The 24,719-nt window shown below is 48.0% G+C and overlaps 1 protein-coding gene across 1 annotated transcript; it reads right to left on the bottom strand.

Moving 5' to 3' along the window:
* Positions 1 to 12,995: 12,995 nt before the first annotated feature.
* LOC125539219 (multiprotein-bridging factor 1a-like) lies at positions 12,996 to 18,557 on the bottom strand. Its single transcript, XM_048702600.1, has 4 exons — positions 18,258 to 18,557; positions 17,902 to 17,985; positions 13,509 to 13,591; positions 12,996 to 13,398 (listed from the first exon to the last, which is right to left on the bottom strand). Exons 1-4 carry the CDS (start codon positions 18,397 to 18,399, stop codon positions 13,279 to 13,281), a joined length of 429 nt encoding a protein of 142 aa, XP_048558557.1. The 5' UTR covers positions 18,400 to 18,557; the 3' UTR covers positions 12,996 to 13,278.
* Positions 18,558 to 24,719: the final 6,162 nt, after the last annotated feature.

The following is a 24,719-nucleotide window of genomic DNA, read 5'->3' as shown; positions in this document are numbered from 1 at the left end:
GATCCATTATCCCTTTTTAATTTGTTGCAGAACATGTGCTTTTGTCAATGGCTGAGGAGTAGCATGCTCCATTGTATGAATTTTCTAACATAAAAGATGCGATCTGGCTGAGGAAGTTGACAGGAATAACTAATTAACTTCAGGGTCCAACTGCTGCATGGAACCTTCAACGGCAGGAGCTGATCTGAATAAAAGGTATCGTGGAATGATTACCCCTTATGTTTCTATCTATGTATAAAGTTTTATGTGTTTCTACTATTCATACTAATTTGCTTGATGTGGTTCAATCCTCAAAATATTGTGGAATGTGTTTATTGCTACATATATTTAATCTCTTACACATAACATGCTGAGAAACGACTCTCGCGGAGAGCTATTATCATGCCTTGAAGATGTCATGAGCGCAGTTTCATACCATACTGAATTCTGAATAATTACACTATTCCGTATATATACACTTCAGGAGAAATTCTGCATTCATGCTATCAACTATATGCTCAGAGTTCAGGGGTCACTGATGTAGCCCAATGTGGCAATATATACATGTATATCTGTCATTTTTTATTTGCAAACCGCAAGATGCATCGTACATGGTTTTATGAAACTTCCGTAATTTGCTTCAAGGCATACTTTGTAAAGGTTATTACAAACCAATGATCTGTGCATGACGCTAGTAATAGAAAAGCAGACTCGACTTGATCTAGAGTTGTAGCACCGTTAAAAAAAACTTGGTCCCTAGCACGGGAAACAAAAGTATGTAATGTGATTGTAACCACGTGGGTAGAGTAGCAACATAATTTTAACTATAAATTTATATTTTCAGTATCATACGCCATGTCAAATGCATCTTTGTTTGAGTTTATGTACGTCAACGTTTATCCACACATTTTTTTTTCTTTATGCTCCAAATTGCTGATAATACCGTGTGATGGAAAAAAATGGTAAGATAGTTAGAATATGCAAAGTTTGAAAATGTTTGCTACGAATGAAACTTCGGTCCTCTCCAGAACTATTTCTGATTGCTCCATCTTTTTTGCAACCAAAGTGTATGCTACCAATTTTCTCAGCAAAGCGCACCCCAAATGTGACTGGAATCTTGAGACCGTGATTATTTATGTTGACGTCCTTTTGTTCACTATGATTTGGTATTGGTGTTGATGTTATTTTCTGTCTTTGGATTCACAGCAATGCAGGGAGCTATAATTCAGAGATCAAGCTATCATGCTTTGTGCGTTTCTAGAATGGACTGTACTGGCATAGCTGCACAGGTCTGGTACGCTTCATGATGGCTGATAAATAGTAAATTCCAATGCAGAGAATGCATGTACTATCTTACATGGCACCAAAATATGTTCTTGCTATTGCTTGCATCCTCATATTATTGACCTGAGTTTAAATTGACATCTACTTAGACATTATGTTGATTATTATTGATTGTTACCCGAGTGATATTTTGTTATTATTTGTACTGTAGCAAATTTATCAAACAAATCTTCTTCCCTTTGTATATGTCTCGGCACTGGGACTGCACTCGTTTAATCTTTTATATATATATATATATATATATATATATATATATATTCTATCATGCAATTTTGCACTAGCTAGACAATTTGTTTCCTTGCATGTGTGAGTGTAAACGTAATATTCTATCTTGTATTTCCGATCACTATATTTCCATCTTTCCATATACTCTTTTATCCAAATTATCCATCTTTCCATATACTCTTTTACTTGGTTTAGCCTTCACTTCAAAGCATCTGATCATATAATTCATTTATATGTGGCACTATAATTCGAACTATGTATATTTTCTTAGGATTTGCACAACCCATGAAAATTTCACTTCTATGTTTTTTTCTTCATATATATGGAAACTAGTTGAATGCCCGTGCGTTGCCACGGGCAAACAAATGACGCTATGGTGAGCCCTGGGCTACAACTCCGGTCGTTGCGGTGTCGCTTTGATATGCTGTCACCCCCCCCCCCCCCCCCCCCCCCTTCCGAATCTGCCATTTTTTCTCCAAGTCCACCAAACTTTGCTATTCCCAGCCCTGCTCCAAATTTCATGAGTTTTATCCAAGTATGCCAAATTGCCAAAGTCATTCCCAATGTCACTAATTTCAGATGGCCTGCAACCTCCCACCACAACAGTCGAGCAATTCAACTAATACACAGTTATGTTTTTTTGCAATGTTATACATCAGAAGTCCCAAAGGAGCCCAATTTTTTCTAAACATTGCATGAGAGCTCATAGTTCCACTTTTATGAACACTCCTACATCGGGATTAAAATCACCCAGAAGAACAACCTCACACACAATTTATTATCCTAGCAAAATAATTTATTGCTCTATCACTAAGTCTCTAACATGGCCAAAGAACGCTCTAGTTACACCAAGGACACACCGCAGAGTCTTGGACCTCCCTTCTCCGTAGCACTCAATCCATTCTTTGGATGTCAGTGTGTTTGTGCCACTAACTAAGGGTTGGTTTTCGATTATGCACATAAAATGGTTATGAGAAGAAAACTTTATAAAATATTATATGTAATGCAGATTACAAGGATCAATCATCATAAAGAATGAAAAACATGTGGTTGTTTGATGTATTAAGCAGGTCCCATTAGACCTAACAGAAGGACATCTGTGCACAGACCAAAATGATCACCTCTGGATCATCCGGTGCAGCTCCATTGGTTGTACCAAAGGACAAGGATGAAGAACAAAAAAGCATCGCACATGATTGAATTTGGAGAAATGACAAGAAATATAAGCCCTACATAAGAACAACAACAAGACGCTGGAAAGTCTTTAGCCCTTCTAAACAACACAGTTAATTCTGCCCCCAGTCGCAGTTAAACAACAACAAAAACTGCACAAGAATTGGCCAATTACCTGAAACATCTTGGCACCAAGGTAGTTCTTCACATCAGCGGACCGGCATCCCAATGGAGCTGATGAACATGAGAGAGCTGAGGTTGTACTTCATGGTCGTCCAATGCTTGGCAAGCACCATCATGACCAGCGGCATGCAGAAGATGTGCATTACATGGTGATACCGCATAAACTTCACGACCGAGTCCACGTGCCTGTTTAGTCATAATATTGACCTTCGGCCTGCAATGTTCGTGTGTAAGTAGTTCAGATCAAACATCCGATACAGAGCCAGTTAAGTTATGCATAATGTGTGCCATTATAGGATCCAAAGAACAAGCAATTGACTGGTTTGTCGATGATTCAAATACTAATCTGAACAAAAACAGAAAATAGGTGAGCACTACTTAAAATCAAACATCACCGCATCCGGAACAACCATGGCATGCCGACCACCTGGAACAACCATCACTGCCGCTTCCTTCAATCCATGATGATGGAGAGGCGGCATCTCCTGCACGACGAGGCAGAGGTGGCTCTTCCGCTGCGGTCGTGCTTGATCTGGTCATCCCGGGGTGTACGTGATGTCCCCGCCCCGTCCCTGCAGTCCGCGTCTTTGTAGTGTCCCGGAACATAGATTTATGCAACACCAAGATACAACAGGAATTTGGGGGGTGAGGAGGAAGAACCGAGGTGAGTAGAATACAGAGAAAGGATGAGAAGTTTCAGAGACTAATCAACTCTACTCTCCTACACAGCATGACCAGTCTATATACCGGACACACAACCACGCTTACAGATGGTCCCAGGACCCACCCACCAGCTCACAGAGCTCTCTCGCCTGGATCTTCTGAGCCAGGCGACTCATTGTCCGCCAACACAGGCGTAGGCGTGACACTTGCCGCCGCTTGAGATTGAGCTTCATCCCACAATGGAGAAGACGGAAAACGATGCTTGACCACCTCATAGTTCTCCCATGTGGCGGAATCATCTGGCAGATCACCCCATTTGACAAGCACTTGAGTTGTGGCCCTGTTGCCATCACGGACCATGCGGCGTTGCAGGATTGCTGACGGAAGCTTATCACAGAGCACCAGGTCCGGCGGCGGAAGCTCGCTGAAAACCGGTGAGTAATCGGCCGAGAAAGGCTTTAGCTGTGAAATGTGGAAGGCTGGATGTACTTGGGCAGCAGCCGGCAATTTTAGGCGGTACACGACCTCTCCAATTCGTTCCAGAATGGTGTATGGTCCAAAGTATTTGTATGAAAGCTTGTGACAGGGGCGATTGACCACTGAGTGTTGTGCATAGGGCTGCAGCTTCAAGAGGACCTGCTCACCGACGACAAATTGACGCTCGGTGCGGCAACGATCTGCCTGTGACTTCATGCGTTGCTGGGCTCACAGAAGATGCACCCTTAGCAACTCCGTGTGCTCTTGATAATCCGCTGCGGTGTCCGCGACTGGCGAGGCCGAATCAACAATGATGTTTGGCATGCCACCAAAGTTGGGTTCTCTTTTGTACAGTGCATGGAAGGGAGAGCACCCAAGAGAGGAATGGTGGCTGGTATTGTACCAGAATTCTGCCATTGCCAACCATCGCCGCCAAGTCTTGGGACGATCCTGAACAGCACAAAGCAGATATTTCTCAACACACTGATTAACCCGCTCGCTCTGCCCGTCAGTTTGCGGATGATGCGTTGTGCTGTAATGTAGTTTGGTGCCCACTGCCTTGAACATGTCCTTCCATATGTGACTGGTGAAGATCTTGTCACGGTCCGAAATGATTGACAATGGTACTCCATGTAAACGAACAATCTGATCCATAAACAGCTTGGAAACAGTAGTCGTTGTGTAAGGATGATGTAATTAAGGGCAAAAAATATGCATGGTCAGACGGTCAACGACGACCAAAATCACATTGGCACCATCAGACATTGGCAAACCTTCCACAAAATCCATTGTGATTTCTTGCCATGGAGCTTGGGGAGGTGGCAAAGGCTGCAGAAGCCCAACAGGTCTAGTGTGTGGATGCTTAGCGTGTTGATAGATTGGGCATTGCTTCACAAATAGCTCCACGGCCAATTTCATGCCTGGCCAGTAATAGAGTTTCTTAGCGCGCGGATACGTTGCTTGAATACCAGAATGTCCGCCCACAGCACTGTCATGCAGAGAAGCTACCAATTTAGTTTGTAGTGCCAAATTTTCACCGATAACCAGCCTGCCCTTGTACTTGATTAACCCGTGTTCTAGTGCATAGCTCTTGTCATCAGGAGAATGAATGGCTAGTTGCTGCAACAGTGTCATCATTTCAGTATCAGTGTGGTACGAATTCAAAACCTCTTGTACCCAGTCTGGCCGGCAAACTGAAAGGGTTTGGGTTTCAAACCGATGAGCGACACGGGACAGAGAATCTGTAGCCCCATTATCCACGCCACGCTTGTACTTGAACTGAAATTGCAAACCAATTAATTTTGCCATAGCTTTGCGTTGCAAATTGGACGTGAGTTGCTGATCAGTGAGATTGCAAAGGCTCTTATGGTCTGTCAAGATGGTGAATGGAACTCGCTGTAGGTACTGACGCCATTTGTCGATCCCCATGATCACTGCGAGGAATTCTTTCTCGTAGATTGATAACTTGCGATTCATAACACCCAGGGCTTTGCTCATGTATGCAATAGGGTGACCCCGTTGCATCAGTACTGCCCCCACACCTGTGTCATAGGCATCTGTCTCGACGGCGAAAGGTACAGAGAAATCCGGAAGGGCGAGAACAGGGGTACGAGCCATCACAGATTTCAATGTCATAAAGGCCTCAGTCGCTTGGTCATTCCACTCAAAACCCTTTTTGGTGAGTAACTGGGTCAGCGGCTTGGAAATTAAGCCATAATTCTGCACGAATATTCAATAGTATCCTGTCAGGCCGAGGAAACCACACAGTTCAGTCGCTGTTGTTGGTAATGGCCATTGTTCCATTGTTGTTGTCTTCTCAGGATCAGTAGCCACACCCTCAGAAGAGATAATATGGCCGAGGTACTGAATGCTTTGTTGGCCGAAGGAACATTTGGTCAGTTTGGCAAAGAATTGTGACTTCCGCAGTGTTTCTAGCACAAGGCGCAGGTGTTGCAAATGCAGGGTCCATGAAGCACTGTATACCAGTATATCGTCCGAAAACACTATCACAAACTTGCGTAGGAATGGGGCAAATATTGAGTTCATGAAACACTGAAAAGTAGCCGGTGCGTTGGTGAGGCCGAAAGGCATTACCCGAAACTGAAAATGGCCATGATGTGTTTGAACGTTGTCTTTGCTTCATCAGCTGGGCGCATTCGGATTTGATGGTAGCCTGCCCGTAAGTCCAGCTTTGAGAAGAATTGGGTTCCCGCAAGCTCGTCCAGTAATTCATCAACAATTGGAAGTGGGAATTTGTTTTTCACAGTAAGATCGTTGAGACGGCGATAATCGATGCAAAAGCGCCATGTATTATCTTTCTTCTTCAAAAGTAAGACCGGGGAGGCGAAGGGACTCATGCTGGGAATGATCACACCTGCTTGTAGCATTTCCATAACTTGTCGCTCGATCTCATCTTTTTGCAAGGGAGAGTATCGATAGGGTCTGGAATTTACTGGTTGTGCATCCTGTTGTAGAGTGATGGCATGGTCCAAAGATCTCCGAGGTGGCACAGAATTTGGCTCGGAAAACACATCTGAAAATTCGGTTAGCAATGTCTAAAGATCAGGTGCTAGAGGAGACTGCTGCTTGTCCACCGCCGAGAAATTCTCAACTACAGCCAGGGCCCATACTTCATTGTCATCCAACCATTTCACTAGTTGTTCTACATGCAATTCCTGTAACACCCCTTGCTCTGCAACTACAATTCCTTATAGGGTAATCAGTTGGCCTTGATACTGAAATTGCATGGTCTTCTCTCCCCAGTGACAGTTCATAGGACTGAAACAAGTGAGCCAATCCATTCCAAGAATGGCATCATATGCCCCCAGCTCAAGGATGCGCATGTCAGTAGAAAATTCATGGCCCTGTGTGCACCACTTCAGTCCTTGTACTTGAGAGTCTGAATGCAGAAACTGACCATTGGCAACTCTAACTGGCACTGCTGGAGCTGCTGTAACAACGCAGTTGGCACGCTCAGCAAAAGATTGGGTCACAAATGTATGTGAGCTGCCCGAATCGACCAAAAGCAACATTGCCTGGCCATCAACAGTAGCCTGCAAACGAATCGTGTGTAACGATTTAGTACCCGCGAGAGCATGTACAGATAACTGACAACATTCCCCAGTTGTTGTTATTGTTGTTTCACCGAGAAGACTCAGGGCATGAACAACTTCATCAGAAATAACTTCCCCATAGTCCCCACTTCGATGGTCAACAATTGCCCCGTTCGACGACACTAATGCTCTTTGTTGTATTTGTCCCCACACTTGAAACAAAGACCATTAGCACGACGAAAATCACGGAGCTGACGTTCACGGTTGAAATCATCATTACCAGTGCGACGCGGCCAATCTATGTGTGGTGTTGTTGTCATAGTTGGCTGCACTGTTGAGGTAGGTGGGTGCTTGGTTAGAGCAGGAGGACGCCCACGAGGCCTGTGTGTCTCTCCTTCTTCTTCCTGGATCCTGGCCAAAGACGCCGCACGCGTGACACTGGAGGGCGCCTGCAACCGTACGGCACACCTGATGTCATCCCTTAGTCCAAGCATGAACTGGGTGACAAACCACCGTGAGTTCAGAGAAGGATCGAGAGCTGTCAGATGGTACATGACAGTCTCAAATTGTTGCTTGTACTCGGCAACAGATCTTGTTTGTTTGAGTTGCAGTAATTTGGACAACTGACTGTCATACTCATCTGCACCAAATTCCTCCAAAATAGTTGTTAAAAAATTATCCCATGAGACTGGGCGCTGCCGGTGTTTAAACGCCTGGAACCACATTGCAGCATGCCCCTCCAAGTGCAAACTAGCATGGCTCACCCAATGATGCGTTGGTGTCTTATAGAGCTCAAAATATGTCAAGCACATGTCAATCCACAACTGTGGTGCCTCCCCTTGAAATTTAAGAAAATCCATGCGAGGAGGACGAGCAGTGTATCCACTGTATCCATCATACTCTGGCATCTCCTGGTGTTGTAGTGAGGGCGGTGCAGCGACATATGCACGCTGCTGTTGTGGTGTATTCAGTAGCGGAGCGCCGCCGCTGTTGGCCAGTAACGGAGTCTTGCTAGCGGTGGGGATGACGAGCGGAGGTCCCAAGGCGTGCGCTGCGAGCGACGGCATGGACTTGGTCGATTCGCCGAGGCGGCGCTTGACGCCGTCCAAATCCTCACCGAAGTCGTCGATCTGCTGGCGCAAATCACTGACGTCCTTCCCAATCGCCTTCACCTCGGTCGTCATCACATCAAATTTCGCCAAATCCCCTCCACCGATTTTTGAAGGCCCTCCATTCGATCCAAAATCAAACCGGTCTGGGCAGAGGGTTCGACGGCGCCATCGCGGCTCTTCCTAAATCAACTCAACCCCGCTCAGGATTTTGGGCCGATTCGCCGAAGCAAATCAAGGCACCTTTCGCGATGGAATTTTACGAGTCGATTTGGATTCGTGAGCGGAGCGGTCTAGGCTCTGATTACCATATTGTAGTGTCCCGGAACATAGATTTATGCAACACCAAGATACAACAGGAATTTGGGGGATGAGAGGAGGGTACAGGTGAGGAGGAAGAACCGAGGTGAGTAGAATACAGAGAAAGGATGAGATGTTTCAGAGACTAATCAACTCTACTCTCCTACACGGCATGACCAGCCTATATACCGGACACACACCCACACGCTTACAGATGGTCCCAGGACCCACCCACCAGCTCACAGAGCTCTCTCGCCTGGATCTTCTGAGCCAGGCGACTCGTTGTCCGCCAACGCAGGCGTAGGCGTGACAGTCTTGGAGGAGAGGGTGATGCAGACGGATCTCGTGCGTCGGCCAGCTCGGTCGCCATGGATGGTGGTGGTGGGGAGGCCGCAGGGTAGGATTTGGTCGCGACGATGCTGTTGAGGTTTGCCAGAAGGAGCTCCTCTCTCGGCGGCACGGAGAGGAGAAAAGGAGGCTCTTGTCCCTGCGTTCGAAGCCCTCGACGACGGACACCTGCTGGATCTTCGGCATCGGGTAGAGAGATAGGGCGGCTACGGTTGGGCAGAGCACGACGGCGAGGCACAGAGGGAGGGCGCCCGGTGCTCGCGTGAGAGGAGGGAGCCCGGGTGTTTCGGGACTTCGGGTCGAGGGAGAAGTGGAGAACGTGTGAGCATCTGGATGGGGTTCACTCAGTTTTTTTCTCTACCGTATAAAACGTGGGGGCTTTTTCCTGCGAATTTTGAATATCGATCGCACGAGGCGCGGGGGAGTAGCGAGGGATGGTTGTCGTAGGTTCAACCATCACGACGACCGCAGGTTCTCCTTTAATAGTAGAGATTAAAAAAAATTGCGTTTTTCAAAAATGCATTATAGGCCCAAATAAATGTGCACCTTGTCTGGCATATTTTTAGAGGACGGGGAAATTTTATTTCGAGATTTTTGAAATTCGTTTAGTATTTCTTTTCTTTGTTTTTTCGCGTCAGGACTTATTTAAAAAAAGAGGCAACCGACTTAACGGGCCGGTTTCGATCCGGACTCCTGCCCCCGGCCGGCCTTATAAGCCGCCGAGGCCACCCCAGCCCGCCCCGTGCCCGCGTCCCGCCCTAACCCTAGCCGCGCCGCCGCCCTAGCCCCGCCGCCCGCACTAGCCGCCACTGCCCCGCCGCCGCTGCCGTCGCTGGACTTCGCCGAGCCGCCGCTGTTGACCGTTGACCGGTCGTTTTTTAGAAACCCTAAGATCGTTTTTTTCTTTAGATCGGTTTTATTCCGGTTTTCTACGGTTTAGTTAAGTAGTGGACGTTCGTCCGTACGGTCGTTTTAAAGAACGCCGTTCACCCGTTTTTGACAGACAGCGAACGTTCGTTCGTTAGTCTGTTCGTCAGTTTTTTCCACGATTATTTCTGATCGCGATTTCTGTCCTAATTTTTGTTTTAGTTTATCTTTTCGCTCATTTATCGGAATCAGACGATTCAAGTGCCTAGATCTTCGTCTCGAAGCCCTCTTTCTGTTTAACCAACTTGAACAAGATTTTGGTACTGTAAAATTTGACTTTAGTCCAGATTAGTACTCGGATCTTGTTTCTTTCGCAGTTTCTGTTTTGTTGCTCCGTTTGATTTGATTCTTTTTGCAAACCGGAGTTCTTCAGTTGAACTTTCTTGTTAGATCTTTTTATTTGAGATTTACCCGTGCATCTTTGCTTGATTGATCATGTATGCTATTGTTTGTTTGCGATAGAACACCCGGAGTGTGAGGCATGCTACTACGAGTCTCTAGGTTTTGCGGATCATCAGCAAGGCAAGTAACACATTGATCATACTTCTTTCATACCCAGTTTTTATGCATTAGTTCCAATCCCCAAACATTGCATGATTAGGATGTGATTAACTTATGGGTATTGGTAAGTAGATGATGAGGTAGAACCTATTGCCCTGTTTTAATATCAAACCTTGGGAGTTACTTCTACGTTATGCTTATATTGCTATGCTATGCTATGCTCGTAGACGTGGATTGGGTTTGAGTGTATCCATGACAGATGTGAGATTGTTAATTAATGGTTCAACTTAAGGTGGCAACTTTAATACACATCTGGGTGGATTGCTTGTTTTGGGCACCTGGGGATATACCAGTGTTGTCCTAGGAGATCCCGGGGATATACCGTGTGATCCTCCTACGGTCCGCCACCCAAGCTCAAAGGGATCAAAAGATTAGTCATGCTAGAAACTTCCGTGTGCAGCCACAAGCCATTATGAGCTCTGGCATAGTTGAGTATGTTGTGTGACCTCTTTCAGTGGTGGGCTAGCAGGTGTAGAGGGAGAGTAGGTGTAACTGTCCACCCGGAGTAAAGAGTTAATGCTTTTAAAAGACTGTGTCTCGGTCATCCGTTTCTCAAACACCGTGCAGTGCGAGAAATACAACGGAGAAGATCGAGACTTGTGGGGAAAAGTGCGCAAACCTCTGCAGAGTGTATAAACTAATCATGGTTAGCCGTGTCTTCGGTTATGGACATCTTGAGTATCTAGTACTTGGATTATCCTACTGTATCTCATCACTCTAATTTAATTTGTTGGGGTGATAATTACTTTTAATTGGGATTGAGATGGGGGTACCATTCTCAATGTTTCAACTACCATGATAGTTAAATAAAATATATTCCTTTGTTGTAGGGAAAAATTGGCTTTCACAAAAACCATATAACCATAGAGCCTCCACCAGCCATATATGCATGTAGTGATAGCATTTATCTATTCATTACTCTACTGTGTTACATTGCCAGCATATTCCATGTGCTGACCCGTTTTATGGCTGCAACGTATTATGTTGCAGACTTTTCAGACGAGGAGTAAGACGCGATAGGTCGTTTGTCATGCGCTCGCTATGTCATTGGAGTTGATGGACTCACTTTATGTTCCAAGTCTTCCGCTGTTATCATTTTAGATGGCCTTAAGCCATATTTATTGTAATAAGTTCTCTTTTGAGACATTCGATGTAATAAATGTGTGATTGCTACTCTGTTATAAATCCTTCGAGTACTGTGTGTGTCAGCATTACTGATCCAGGGATGACACTGAAGCACAGAGACTTGACCGTTTGAGGTCGGGTTGCTACAGGCACGCTTTACCTGGCCGATGTGAACCATCAGCGTTGTCATCACCATCGCAATGGTGGAGCAGGTAGCAGAGGTAGAGGCGTGGTTGACGATGAGGAGATTATGCAGAGGGCGCCGCACTCTGATGGTAAGTCCCACCTCCTCACCTAGGAAAATTTAACCGTCGGTCGCTCCATGTTCGCCGCCGGTAATGGGGATAGGAGAGGAGACGACACCAGCTGGAGATTTTTCTTTTCGTCGTGGGATAGATGGAGGTTGATCGGACAAGTGCATTGGCAAATCTGGGTGTTGGGAGGGGTTGGGTTTGGGCATCGCCCATAGTCGCCGCCGCCATCAGACTGGGAAAGACGATAGGTCAGGAGGAAAGCGAACAATAGCGAACGATTCAGGCAGCATGGAGTCCCTCTACGGTGCCGATGTGCACTTGTAGGCCGATGGGTTTAGCTGGGCTTCCTGGCCTATCAACCATAATGTTCCGATTTTGTTTCGGGAGCAGCGACCCAGAAAACTGTTGCGCCAACGAAGCGATGCGACGCGGGATTGAGAGGAAATCTAACGGCCGAAAGAGTCCCAAACTGATGATCCAAAGGCTGGAAATGCTAATAGCGTGAGAGGAATGGAAAGGTGCTCGGTTATAATGTATCTAATAAATAGGGAGTTTAGAAGTGAATTCACCTTGGTTTCAATGGCACGTGTATGGTCTAGTCATTGGTCCACTTGGCGCTGCGGTGTTGGTGTACGATTCATGGTGATGTCAATGGGGTTTTCCGCACCACACAAACTCGCACTGGGCGCGCGCGCGGGGGGTGGGGGGGGGGGATGCATGGTGCGGCAGCGTTCATGATGGCGACATCTGAGGGACACACAAAATGGTTGGGCTGGTAAAGGCAGGGCCTCAACAATGATGCATGCTTCCCTAGAAAATCAATGATGCATGAAGTGGCACACGAGTGAGCAGGAGAGAAAAGAGCATGGCAGAAAGGGCAAAATGAAACATTAGTAGGAGGGGTTCAGTGAGGAGTGGGAGAGGCAAAGTGGAGGAAGATTGGGGCTGGCATTGGGTCCCATGTCCACCTTAGCAAAATGTACACAAAGGCATGCCATAGAAAGGGCAAAATGAAACATTAGTAGGAGGGGTTCAGCGAGGAGTTGAGAGGCAAAGAGGAGGAAGATTGGGGCTGGCAGTGGGTCCCATGTCCACCTTAGCAAAATGTACACAAAGGCATGCCACATCATCCAAACAGGCAGGGGCCACAGTCAGTTTGGCTATTATAACGATCTTATTCAAGAATTGTTGCGCTCTGTTACTCAAGGTTTTAAAAGTGGTGTTTCTGTATGATTTTCCTCAATTATGGCGACAATTTGTTGACCCAAATGTAATGGTTTTGTGTAATTACCTCACAACACACTTGTATTAGCAAAAGCCAGTAACAAACACCACACATAAACCACGCAGGTTATCATGTCAATCTACATGCTCAATGCAGCTCTTACACTGGGACATATGACTGACACATTTTAGAACACGAGAATATAATGATACATAAAGTGGTTCCGTGGCATAGTTATTCAGTATCAACCAACAGGAACAGCCTGTAAAAGCTTTTAGGACCTAGCAAATGTAATGCAAGGCAAGTAGACAGGGCTTGGCTACTTCAAGGCATTACTTCTTGCTCCGCAGCTTAGCTCCAAGTGCCCTCTCGAGCTTTCCAATTATCTGATTGTTCGGAATCGCCTTGCCCGACTCGTACTCCTGGATCACCTGTGGCTTCTCATTGATCATCTGTTACAACACATCACACTCTTAGATTGAGGTAATAGTGTATGTTGACAAGCTTTTTTTTCTCAGGAAGAACTCTGCAAGTTCTAAAATCTTGATATTCAGCTAGATACCTGAGCAAGTTGTGCCTGGGTCATCTTCTTATCCAGCCTTGCTTGCATAAGGTTTTTCTTCAGGTCACTTGAAACACGCTCATCTAGCATCAGATGAGAGCACAAGGGATTAGGGATTGGCACACAAAACAATCAGAGAAAGCTTTGATTGTTGGAATCTCAAGCATCTTGGGGGTGAGACTGGGGAAAACAAAATCAGATCTGTACGTGAAATTCTATGTGCAGTACTCAGCAACGACAAACAAAAAATAACCTCGTTAAGAAAGCACTACTACAAAACAGAAATTTAGAAATTCTGACTGATAGCCAAAAAATGTTGAATGACAGAAAAGCCATTTTGATTTGCAGGAGCGTTTGTACAGGAAACGGTTGAATTCCTGCAGGAAGATGAAAAATTTCCAAGAAATTAAAGAAGGCCCAAGAGGTAACCTAGTTTGTTCTCTTCATAAAACTGAGCCAATTTGATCACCAAAACTGTGTGGTTATCTTAATAGAACTGACAAATTTGATGACCGAATATCTGCAGAGGTAAGGCAATTTTAGGCACACAATCTGTGCTAGTTTGAACCTATGGTTCCCAAGGTTAAAGCAGTGTTTGGTTGGGAATGGGCTTTGGCATTCCGTGCCCAAGCAAACAGCTAGCTTATTTTGGGGCTTAAAAGAAAGCATAGTGGTATAAACAACTATTCAGAGTTCCTAGAGCTCCTTGTACGGCCTGTTGGAAAACCCGCTGTTGGACCTATTAGTTCATAGGAGCAAAAGCACCACCGGAGGTGCTTTTCTGGCTTTTGAAAAATCCCACTCAGCCCCTGCCCATTTCAGAGAAATTACGAAGGGATTGCCACTATATACATTGGCTCGTCTCCCACAGAAATCACTTCGAACCAGCTTGTCTCCTCATTCCATCCCCAAGTCCAATCCATGTGAGACCCCAAGTGGTAGGCGCTGACTGATTACTTTGAGCCCATGATTGATTCATTTTTTTTGCCATGGATCAGGTTGTACTGATCATGCAGTATGATGATGAATGTCTTATGGATTTTTCCCTCCATCCCATAATATAAGACGTTATTACATTCCATATACTCACATATGGAATGTAATAACGACAATGTCTTATATTATGGGACGGAGGGAGTACTAAGCCGTGAAATATGAGAGGCATTTCGGAGCTCGGGTCTAAAAAGGACAGACCCAGTGCATAGAAGCTCCCACACAAGGTGGGGTCTGGGGAGGGATTATAGGAACCTAGTCTTATCCCTGCGAAGTTCAATGCAGAGAGGCTGGTTCAAACCCAGGGCCTCTTGGCACAATTAGGGAGGACTTCACTGTGCCAGGCCTGCCTTCTCGGAGCTCAGGTCTCATCATGAAATTTTAGACACATGTAGAATACAACCATATGTGCATGTGGATTTTTTTTTTCCAGATCTTTTAGGAACTTGAAAACTGATTTTTGATTTCTTTCAAAAGATGGCTTCATGGAGCCTGAGCCCCAAAACGAATTTCCAGTGAAATGCAGCAAAACCGGGGTATTATAGTTAAATAGGTACATAAACAAACTCTGAGCATCCTAGGGGAACTCGAGACTTTTTATTATACAAGGACCTCACACAGTAGCTTTCCCAGTACAACAGCTATCCACAGCATATACATCCGACAGCTTCTTATTTCTAAGCCACAGACCGACCAAAACCCACTAAGTTGCATCAACACAATTTTCTACAGCAAGTTTGCTATAAAATAATTGTCCAAACATCAACTCTACTTGCTTTGCAGATTGGTATTTTCGAAACAATTGTGGCTAACTCATAGGTAACAAAAATTATATGAGCAAGTATTGCTATTACCAAATTTCAGCACTTGATGGAACAGTATCAATTACAATAAGCCAAACCGGACACAGGTAGAACCATATTAGATGGGGCAGCCTAAAGGTGCCAGGTGGCAGCAAACTGGGTGATAGAAAAGTAGGGCATTCCCCAAATTCAGGAGCAGTAAGCTAGAGCTGCTAAATTACAGGTTTGGAAACCTTGACTTGTGCTTATTTCACAAATAAAGGATTATTGCGGAGTTACCCATGTAGGTGACTGATCAAACATACAATTGCTAACCATTGGTGATGGCCATTCCATGTCACATGACTTTTTTTTATCAAAACGTGATGGTGGAGACTTTATGCACATCTCAGATGAAGTTTGTGTTTTGAAAATATAATTAATGGTGAAAATCTCATTTCACCATCTAAATCAATGTTTATAAGCCTGTAAGGCAAGGCGAGGCACTGGGGGGCGCCTCACCTTTTAAGCGTAAGGCAAGGCAATGCCTTAAGACAGTTTTGAACTTGGGCAGCAGAGTAGAGTAGCATTTAGTGGACATACACCGTTACACACCTTGAAGTCACATCATAAATCGAAGAGCAGTACAACACACATTCATGGCGGAGCATATGCACAGCACTACAAATCAGATTCACAAATGAAAGCAGAGCACTAGGAATTCCTAAATCAAAGGAGCACAAGTGCACAGAAGGGTGACACATGAGAGAGGAGACGAGAGAATAAGAGGGCAGGGGAAGAGAGACCGAGAGTCACATGCGACTGCAGACAGAGAAGGTTGATGCTGGCAGGAGACGAACTGAAGGTGTTGGGCCCGTGCAGCCCTCCCCCACCGCCCGGCTGCTCTATCTGTGGGGTCTGATTTAGCTGACAGCGCCTCCATGTGCGCCTAGGGAGACGCTGCAGGCGCCTTTCAAAGCTGGCAAAGGCGAGCTAGACGCCATGCCATATAAGGGACGCATTAAAAACAATGATCTAAATGGTACAATTATGTATAACCCTGCAAATGCAACAAACCCATGAAGTAACTGAGCCGCATTCTGGCTAACCCCTAATAAGATTAAGGGTGCTCATACAAACACATAAGAATGATTCTAAACCTCACAACATTCCCAGGTGCACTCATAAAAGAAGGGTCTGTAAAACAAGATATAACATGTTTTGATAAATATTGAAGAACCTGTGAATTTCAAAGACTATTACAACATTAGTTTTAAGTGTCATTTGTTATCAGAATTCATACAAAGATGCAACATCAGAACTAATACCATCCAATAAAGTGAAGTGTGATAATACAACAGAAGAATTTCCTAAAAAGAAGCGAGATTCCCAATTAGCTATAGGGTAGAGTATGTTCCAGTGCATTCTTTTCATGAGGGAGAAAAAGTCGGCATCAAGCAGTGCAGGGCTTTGCAACAAGGGGCATTCAAGAATCAGGACAGTTTAACAGATTAAGGGCTCCTTTGATTCAAAGGAATTCCGTGGGACTTTTGGAGGGTCAGAATCCCTAGGATTTTTTCCTACGTTTGTCGTTTGATTCATAGGATTGAATCCTATAGGATTTTTTCCTATGGAATCAAGTGTACTACCATTTCATTGGAAATCTAGCATCCACTCCAACCTCTTTTTTCAATCCTTTGTTTTTCCTATAGCATCAAACACTCTATGCTAATCCTATAGGATTCAAGTGGACATGCCACTCAAATCCTGTATTTTCCCTATTCCCGTGTTTTGAAAATCCTGCAAATCAAAGAGGGCCTAACACAACATCATCAGCACATAGTCAGGAAGTGAAGTTTTTCCAGCAGCAAAAATAAGCACTAACCCATAGCACATGATTTGAACTCCACAATAAACACAGCTACCAACTTGGTATATGTCAGCACACTCCCTAAAACCAGTCCCCCATACAGATGTAACACTTTTATTTAACTATCGCAAAAAAACTGGCAAACAAAAAAACAACTGTGGGGCTACAAAATATTCACAGGTGCACTAAAAAAAGATGTGAAAGAATATGTTGAGCACTCTATTCGGTAAAATGTTCAATACCATATTAACAAGGATATATCAATTTGGTACTTGGTGTTCCCACTAAGCTGCTACAGGTGCCAGTTGATATCAACAGCTCATTTAACATCAGAAACTAATTTCATCCTAACATATGCTACAGTACCATGGAGAAGTTTCCTAAACTAAGCAGATACTTTCATTACAAGTAGAATATATGAAGATAGCACAGTTAGGCTCGAGCTATAATCCACAATGGATAAAAAACACATATGCTATGGCAGAACTATGCGATCTTCAACTTGAAAGTTTTACACAGTGATAAGTAAATAACGGTATATAGATATAGAAGTATTGAGTAGTAACGATTTAGAGGTAATTTAAGAATCAGGACAACCACAGCTTCAGCATCTACTCCAGTTCATAAAGAGAACCTTTTTCCAGAACAACCCAGCTACGCCATGTATGAACGAATCAAATTTGCATACGGCAGCACACCATTCGCAATGGAAGAATAAGCACATAGCGAGAGAGTGACTGTTGCTCACGGGAAAGGTTCTCGGTGTCGTCGTCGAGCCGCTTGGTGTTGAGGGAAGTTCCGCTAGATGCAGCCTTGTTCGTTCCAGCGTTGTCTGCAAACGGAACTGGATCAATGGAAAACCGAGAAAGAAAAACAAAAAACTGCGGTACTCTAAGCTGCGAGCTGTTTTATGGCAGAAAGAACAGCAAACAAATCACATGATTAAACATATAAAACCCATAATAAGCAAACAAAAAACACAAATCTAGAGTATCTCCAAGCCAGGACGATTAGCAAGAAATCCACAGAATCAGCGAGGGAAAACCGCATCCAGTAAATCGGACAGCAACACGGCTGCAAGGATCGATCCAATCAGACACCTACACTTCTTGGTGGTGTCGATCTCGGCGCCGGAGCGGCGGGCAGCGTTGACGGCCTTTTCGTCCTTCTTGTCGGCGGCGTTCTGCGCCTTCTTCCGCACCACTATCGGCTCCCAGTCCTGCCTGATAGGACCAATCCCAGCCATATCTCCCTGACTCTCAGGTCTCACACGGCAACTTTCCTCGCTCGGTCTCTCGAGTTCACAGACTAAAACCACGCAAGGGATAATGGAGGCGCAGGACAGAGGAGAGGAAGATATTTTGGAGCTGAACGAAAGGTTCTCGAGTCGCAATCGGTGGTTCTCCCATTCCCCCAATATAATATTAGGATATTATACAGTACTACCCTCTCCTCGTTTCTTACGCTCCTAGTGCTCCACACTGTACACGTGTTAGAGCATCTCCATATTCCAGCCGTTCGGCCCAGACGCTTGAAAATATAGCCGCCTAGGTGCGCGCCAGTGATATTTTTGATGTAGGGGCGAATGGTTTCCTAACCGCCGTCCCAAACCCAACTTAGAGGCCATCCTTTTAAAAAATAAAGGTGTGTCTAGGACACATCTAGATGTGCTCTAATTATTGCACATCTAAGTGAGTGAGTTAAGCATAGAAAGAAAGAGAAAAAAGAAAAAAAAATATCTACACGAATCTCAACATAAGATCAATGACATAGGACTTAGATGTGCAATACTTATAGCACATCTAGATGTGCTGTAGCAAAACTGAAAAAATAAATTCAGCCAAATTCGACACATATTAGGTGATTTCATTGATATTTGTACATAAAAACTTAAAAATACATAACTCAAAACTAAAAACATAATAAAAACTACTGTGCCGCCTACAGGCCGAAGAACGCGCCGAAGGCACTGTAGTCGTCGCCGTCGTCGGTCTCCTTCACGCCGTCGTAGTCCGTGCTACACCCCTGCCCTGCGTCGTCTTGGCGGACGGGTTTGGTTGGCGACAGTGGTGCGTCGTCGTTGCCGTCCTCGAGGATGACGACGCCGCCCTCGTCACGGCTGCGGCGACGAGCGGCAAACTCCTCGAGGGCGCGGCGCTGGCGCTCCGTCTCCAGCCGAACGTAGTCCTCGTGCGTCCACTTAATGGCGGCCTCGTCGCCGTGGGCGGTCACGTCGCCGTGCTCGCTCTTCACGACGACGAGCCCCGACTCTGTCTTGGGCTTGACGAGGCGGGAGGAGGAGGAGCCACGGCCGCCCTCGTTGATGACGAGGGCGCCGTCACGGGTGCGCCGTCCGAGCGGCATCTTCACGGGCTCGGGCTTGACGCTGGCGAGCGCCGGCGATCCGGACGAGTGAGAGTGTGAGGAGGAGGAGGACGAACCACCCGCCATGCGTCGCGGCAACCAAATGTCGCCACCGCTCCGGTGGGGGACAGGCGCCGAGGCCGCCGGGTACTGAGTGGTGGTTGGTTGCCGCCCTCGAGGTGCTCGAGGACGAAGTGTAGCGTCCGCCCGAAGACGTCCCACCACAGGCGACGGTCGTCGGTGTTGTGGCACCCCCTCACCGGCATGTGGTTGGTGGAGGCGAGCTGCTCCTCGTGGCAGCGTTGGAAGTACGCCGCCCAGCTGGCGTGGTTGTCGGCGGCGTACTCCGGGCAGCCGCGCACCTCATCCGCAGGAAGGCCCGGACGCTCCCGATCTCGTCGTGGAAGTAGAGGGGGTGCTCGGCGTCGGGTTGCGGGGGGGGGGGGGGGGGGGGGGGGGGGGGGGGGGGGGGGGGGGGGGGGGGGGGGGGGGGGGGCTGGGACGCCTCCGGCGTTGAGCCTCCACTGCCCCGGCTCGCGCATGTTAGACGGCGCCGGGTAGTTGGCCTGGCGGAGGAGGTGCGCCTCCCACTCGTGCAGGGTGCGGCGGCCAAAGCCGTTGGCCGCCGCACCGTCGCCGGGGAAGTGCTCGCCCATCGGGAGGATGTAGACTCGGTGGCTGGTGTCAGGGGGAGAGACGGGATGGGGAGGCGGCGAGAAGAGAGGAACTACGTGTTGGGAAACACAGTAATTTCAAAAAAAATCATACGCACACGCAAGATCATGGTGATGCATAGCAACGAGAGGGGAGAGTATCGTCTACGTACCCTCGTAGACCGTAAGCGGAAGCGTTATGACAACGCGGTTGATGTAGTCGTACGTCTTCACGATCAACCGATCTAGCACCGAAGGTACGACACCTCCGCGATCTACACACGTTCGGCTCGGCGACATCCCGCGAACTCATGATCCAATAGAGCTTCGAGGGAGAGTTTCGTCAGCACAACGGCGTGATGATGGTGATGATGTTGCTACCGGAATAGGGCTTCGCCTAAGCACCGCCATGATATAACCGAGGTGGATTATGGTGGAGGGGGGCACCGCACACGGCTAAAATATCAATGATCAACTTGTGTGTCTATGGGGTGCCCCCCAGTATATAAAGGAGTGGAGGAGGGGAAGGGCCGGCCCTTTCTATGGCGTGCCCTAGGGGAGTCCTACTCCCTACGGGAGTAGGATTCCCCCCCTTCCAAGTAGGAGTAGGAGAGGAAGGAAGGAGGAGAGAGGGAGGAAGGAAAGGGGGGCCGACCCCCCTCCCAATTCGGATTGGGCTTGGGGGGCGCGCCTCCCTCTTTTCCATTCCCTCTCCTCTATTCCACTAAGGCCCATATACTCCCCGGGGGGTTCCCGTAACTTCCCGGTACTCCAAAAAAATGCCCGAACCATTCGAAACCATTCCGATGTCCAAATATAGGCTTGCAATATATCGATCTTTACGTCTTGACCATTCCGAGACTCCTCGTCATGTCCGTGATCAAATCCGGAACTTCTAAGTACCTTTGGTACATCAAAACACATAAACTCGTAATACCGAACGTTAAGCGTGCGGACCCTACGGGTTCGAAAACTATGTAGACATGACCGAGACATGTTTCCGGTCAATAACCAATAGCGAAACCTGGATGCTCATATTGGCTCCTACATATTCTACGAAGATCTTTATCGGTCAAACCGCATAACGGTATACGTTGTTCCCTTTGTCATCGATATGTTACTTGCCCGAGATTCGATCGTCGGTATCTCAATACCTAGTTCAATCTCGTTACCGGCAAGTCTCTTTACTCGTTCCGTAATGCTACATCCCGTAACTAAATCATTAGTTACATTGCTTGCAAGGCTTATAGTGATGTACATTACCGAGAGGGCCTAGAGATACCTCTCCGACAATCGAAGTGACAAATCCTAATCTTGATCCATGCCAACTCAACAAACACCACCGGAGACACCTGTAGAGCACCTTTATAATCACCCAGTTACGTTGTGACGTTTGGTATCACACAAAGTGTTCTTCCGGTATTCGGGAGTTGCATGGTGTCATAGTCATCGGAACATGTATAGTTATGGAGAAAGTAATAGCAACAAACTAAACGATCATCATGCTAGGCTAACGGATGGGTCAAGTCAATCACATCATTCTCTAATGATGTGATCCCGTTAATCAAATGACAACTCATGTCTATGGTTAGGAAACATAACCATCATTGATTCAACGAGCTAGTCAAATAGAGGCAAACTAGTGACACTCTGTTTGTCTATGTATTCACGCATGTACTAAGTTTCCGGTTAATACAATTCTATCATGAATAATAAACATCTATCATGATATAAGGAAATATAAATAACAACTTTATTATTGCCTCTAGGGCATATTTCCTTCACTACGGGAGAAGGTGAGTGCGACCACTGGCGAAGAGGGGGTGGCTTTTTATAGTCGTTGGGCCATCATTGCGCCGCCCGTGGGGAATCAATGGAAGGCTGACCGGCGACAACCTTAGCATTGATTCCCTGCGGGAAATGAGGCGATGAGGAAGACGAGATGCAGCTGGTCGCTGACTCGGCGGGCCCACGGGACTTTCGCGCCCCGGCGCCCCCTAGTGCGCCGGGTTTGGTCTGGGTCCGCCGACGCTAATTTCGGCCCTAACCGGCTAAATTTGGGCTACTAGGGGCGCGACTGGGCCGATTTTTAGATGCCGACGGTAAAAAAGGGCCCTAGGGGGCCTGTTGGGGGTGAGTGGAGAAGCTCTTAAGCGCATCTCCAACGCGGACTCTCGAACCTCCCGCAACCGTTTGGACGACTGGACCTGTCGTGGTGGGCGCACGGCAGATGCCAAGGGATGGCTAAAGAGAGGAGGAGGCTCGAGGGCACCGGTGGGCTCCAGAGGCAAGGTCAGCATGAGCGAGCGAGGGGACGCAAGACATACCCAGGTTCGGGGCTCTTCGGAGAGATAACACCCCTAGTCCTGCCGAGTGTGGTTTGTTCGTAACAGTACATAGTTGCTCCTAGAGTTGTATGAAGGAAGAAGGAAGGCAGGCCAAGGCTTAGGCTGCTCCCTCTCCTAGTGTGTGGCTAGTCTAATCGATCTTGTGTCCACGTGTGTGAGTTGCTTGCCCATATGCATGAGGGCTCCTGGGGGGTTTTATAGGTCAACCCCCAGGGGTACAATGGTAATGTTACAAGGCCGTGGGGCTGGGTTGTCATTGTCTGGGAAGCCGGCGCTGGGACCCGCTAGGTGTCAGGGCTCGTTGGGTTCTACGGGTGCGGGCCCCGTGCGCCGAGGGGCACTGTTTGCCGTCTTGTCGTTCGTCACGGAGTGGCCAGGTTGAGTTCGCTACAGTGGCGCACCATCAGGTCGCTGCTTGCTGGCGTCAGTAGTGATGACGGGTGCACTGTAGCCATGCTGGCCCTGGTCAGCAGGTAGGTGGGGCACTGTTGCCACACCTCGGCTGACCAGAGGCGTTGGTGGGGCACTGTTTCCTCACTCACCCTTGAATGGAGACTCGTCCCATCGTACAACTGGGATGGGACGGGGGCTTACCCGTGGCTGGGTTGAGGGACACGCCAAAGGGGGAGCTAGCCTGTTGGAGAAGTCTTGATATGCCTGGTTCGGCCATCTAGCGCCAGCCGTTGGGGCCGGGTTGAGGAGTTTGGCCGGGTCGAGGGGCTTGACTGGGCTGAGCAACCCGGCCAAGCGCGAGCCGGATTTGAGGGGCGTTGCTGGCCCCGATGTTTTTGAAAAGGATCCGGGTTCCGTTGCCTGCCCGGGTTTCATCCCCCCGATAGTAGTCCCCGAAGCTATGAAGGTCTGTCGTCTTCGAGTGGGGGGGGGGCTTCGTAGTTTCCCCCATGAGGAGGCGAAGTTTTGACCGCCGGGTCCGGCAACACCCACTGTGTGCCGGCTTCCAGAAGCCGGATCGCGGCATCCCGACGCGGGCGGGAAACCAGGGAGTCTGCCGAATCTTGAGGCAATCTTTTGGGCTCTGCGCGGGCGCCATGTGGCGCCTGGGAGCCGGAGGGGCCTGACAGGCTACGCGCGCGACGGTATAGGGCGACGGGCTGGGGCCTGCCACTGCGCGCCCTCGGCCCATGGGCGTGGATTTATTGCGGCGTCCGCGAGTCGGTTACCGTTCTCGAGGCAGTTATTGCATGCGTGCGTGCGCACTTATTGCGGGGGAGTGGGAGGGGCGAGTGCAAACGATCCCACTTCCCCACGTTTCTTCCTTCGCTTCGTCTTGCCGATGGCACTCCCTTCGGGCTCATGGATGGGCTCGTCCATCACTGCAGAGGACATCACGCACCTCCGCTCCACCAGGCGCTTGCTGGGGGAGACGGAGGTTGCCGTGCACCTCCTGGAGGGTGAGCGGGAGCCGCGACCGGAGGGGACGGGGCGCATGGTCTTTTACCCGCACTTCAAGCGTGGGTTCGGCCTTCCTGCGAGCCATTTCTTCCGCACCTTCCTGGAGTTCTTCGGGCTCCAACCCCATCATCTTGGCGCGGGCGCCATCTTGCAGCTCTCCAGCTTCGTCACCCTCTGCGAGGGGTACCTGGGGGTCGAGCCCACGATCGATCTCTGGGTGTGCTTCTTTGCCTTGAAGCAGCAGGGCCCGAAGGTCGGGGAGATGTCCTCCTACGGGGCCGCCGTATCTACAAGCGGGCGGGCGGGGGCTACCCCAAGATGCCGCTGGAGGATTCTGCCAAGAAGTGGCAGAACTCTTTCTTCTATGCCCGCAACCTCGGCACGGACCACATCAACCTGCCGCCCTTCGTCAATGCGCCGCCGCGGGTGAAGCGGAACTGGAACTACTTCCCTCGGAATCCGTCACAGGAGGTGCTCAACCTGTGCCAGCGCGTGTCGAAGATGAGGGAGCGGGAGGGGCTCACCGGCACCGACCTTATCGCCGCTTTCATCAGGCGCCGGGTGCTACCGCTGCAGCGGCGCACTCACATCATCGGTCTGATGACCGGTCTCTAGGACCCAAACCGGTTGTCGAATATGTGCCTGGGAGCGGACCAGGTCGCCCTCCGGGTCAACGATATTTCCAAGGCTGGGCTGCAGGAGGATTGGGAGTTCGGGAAACCCCCGTACAGCCAGGCGAACCCGGCACCCGTGGTGAGTCCTTGGTCTTCGTATTTTGCCGCTGCCCA

Source organism: Triticum urartu, chromosome 2, assembly GCF_003073215.2.
Source record: "Triticum urartu cultivar G1812 chromosome 2, Tu2.1, whole genome shotgun sequence".
In the NCBI taxonomy this organism is placed as follows: Eukaryota; Viridiplantae; Streptophyta; class Magnoliopsida; order Poales; family Poaceae; genus Triticum; species Triticum urartu.
The sequence above is the reverse complement of the archived record's forward strand: the minus strand, read 5'-3'. Positions and strand labels throughout refer to the sequence as shown.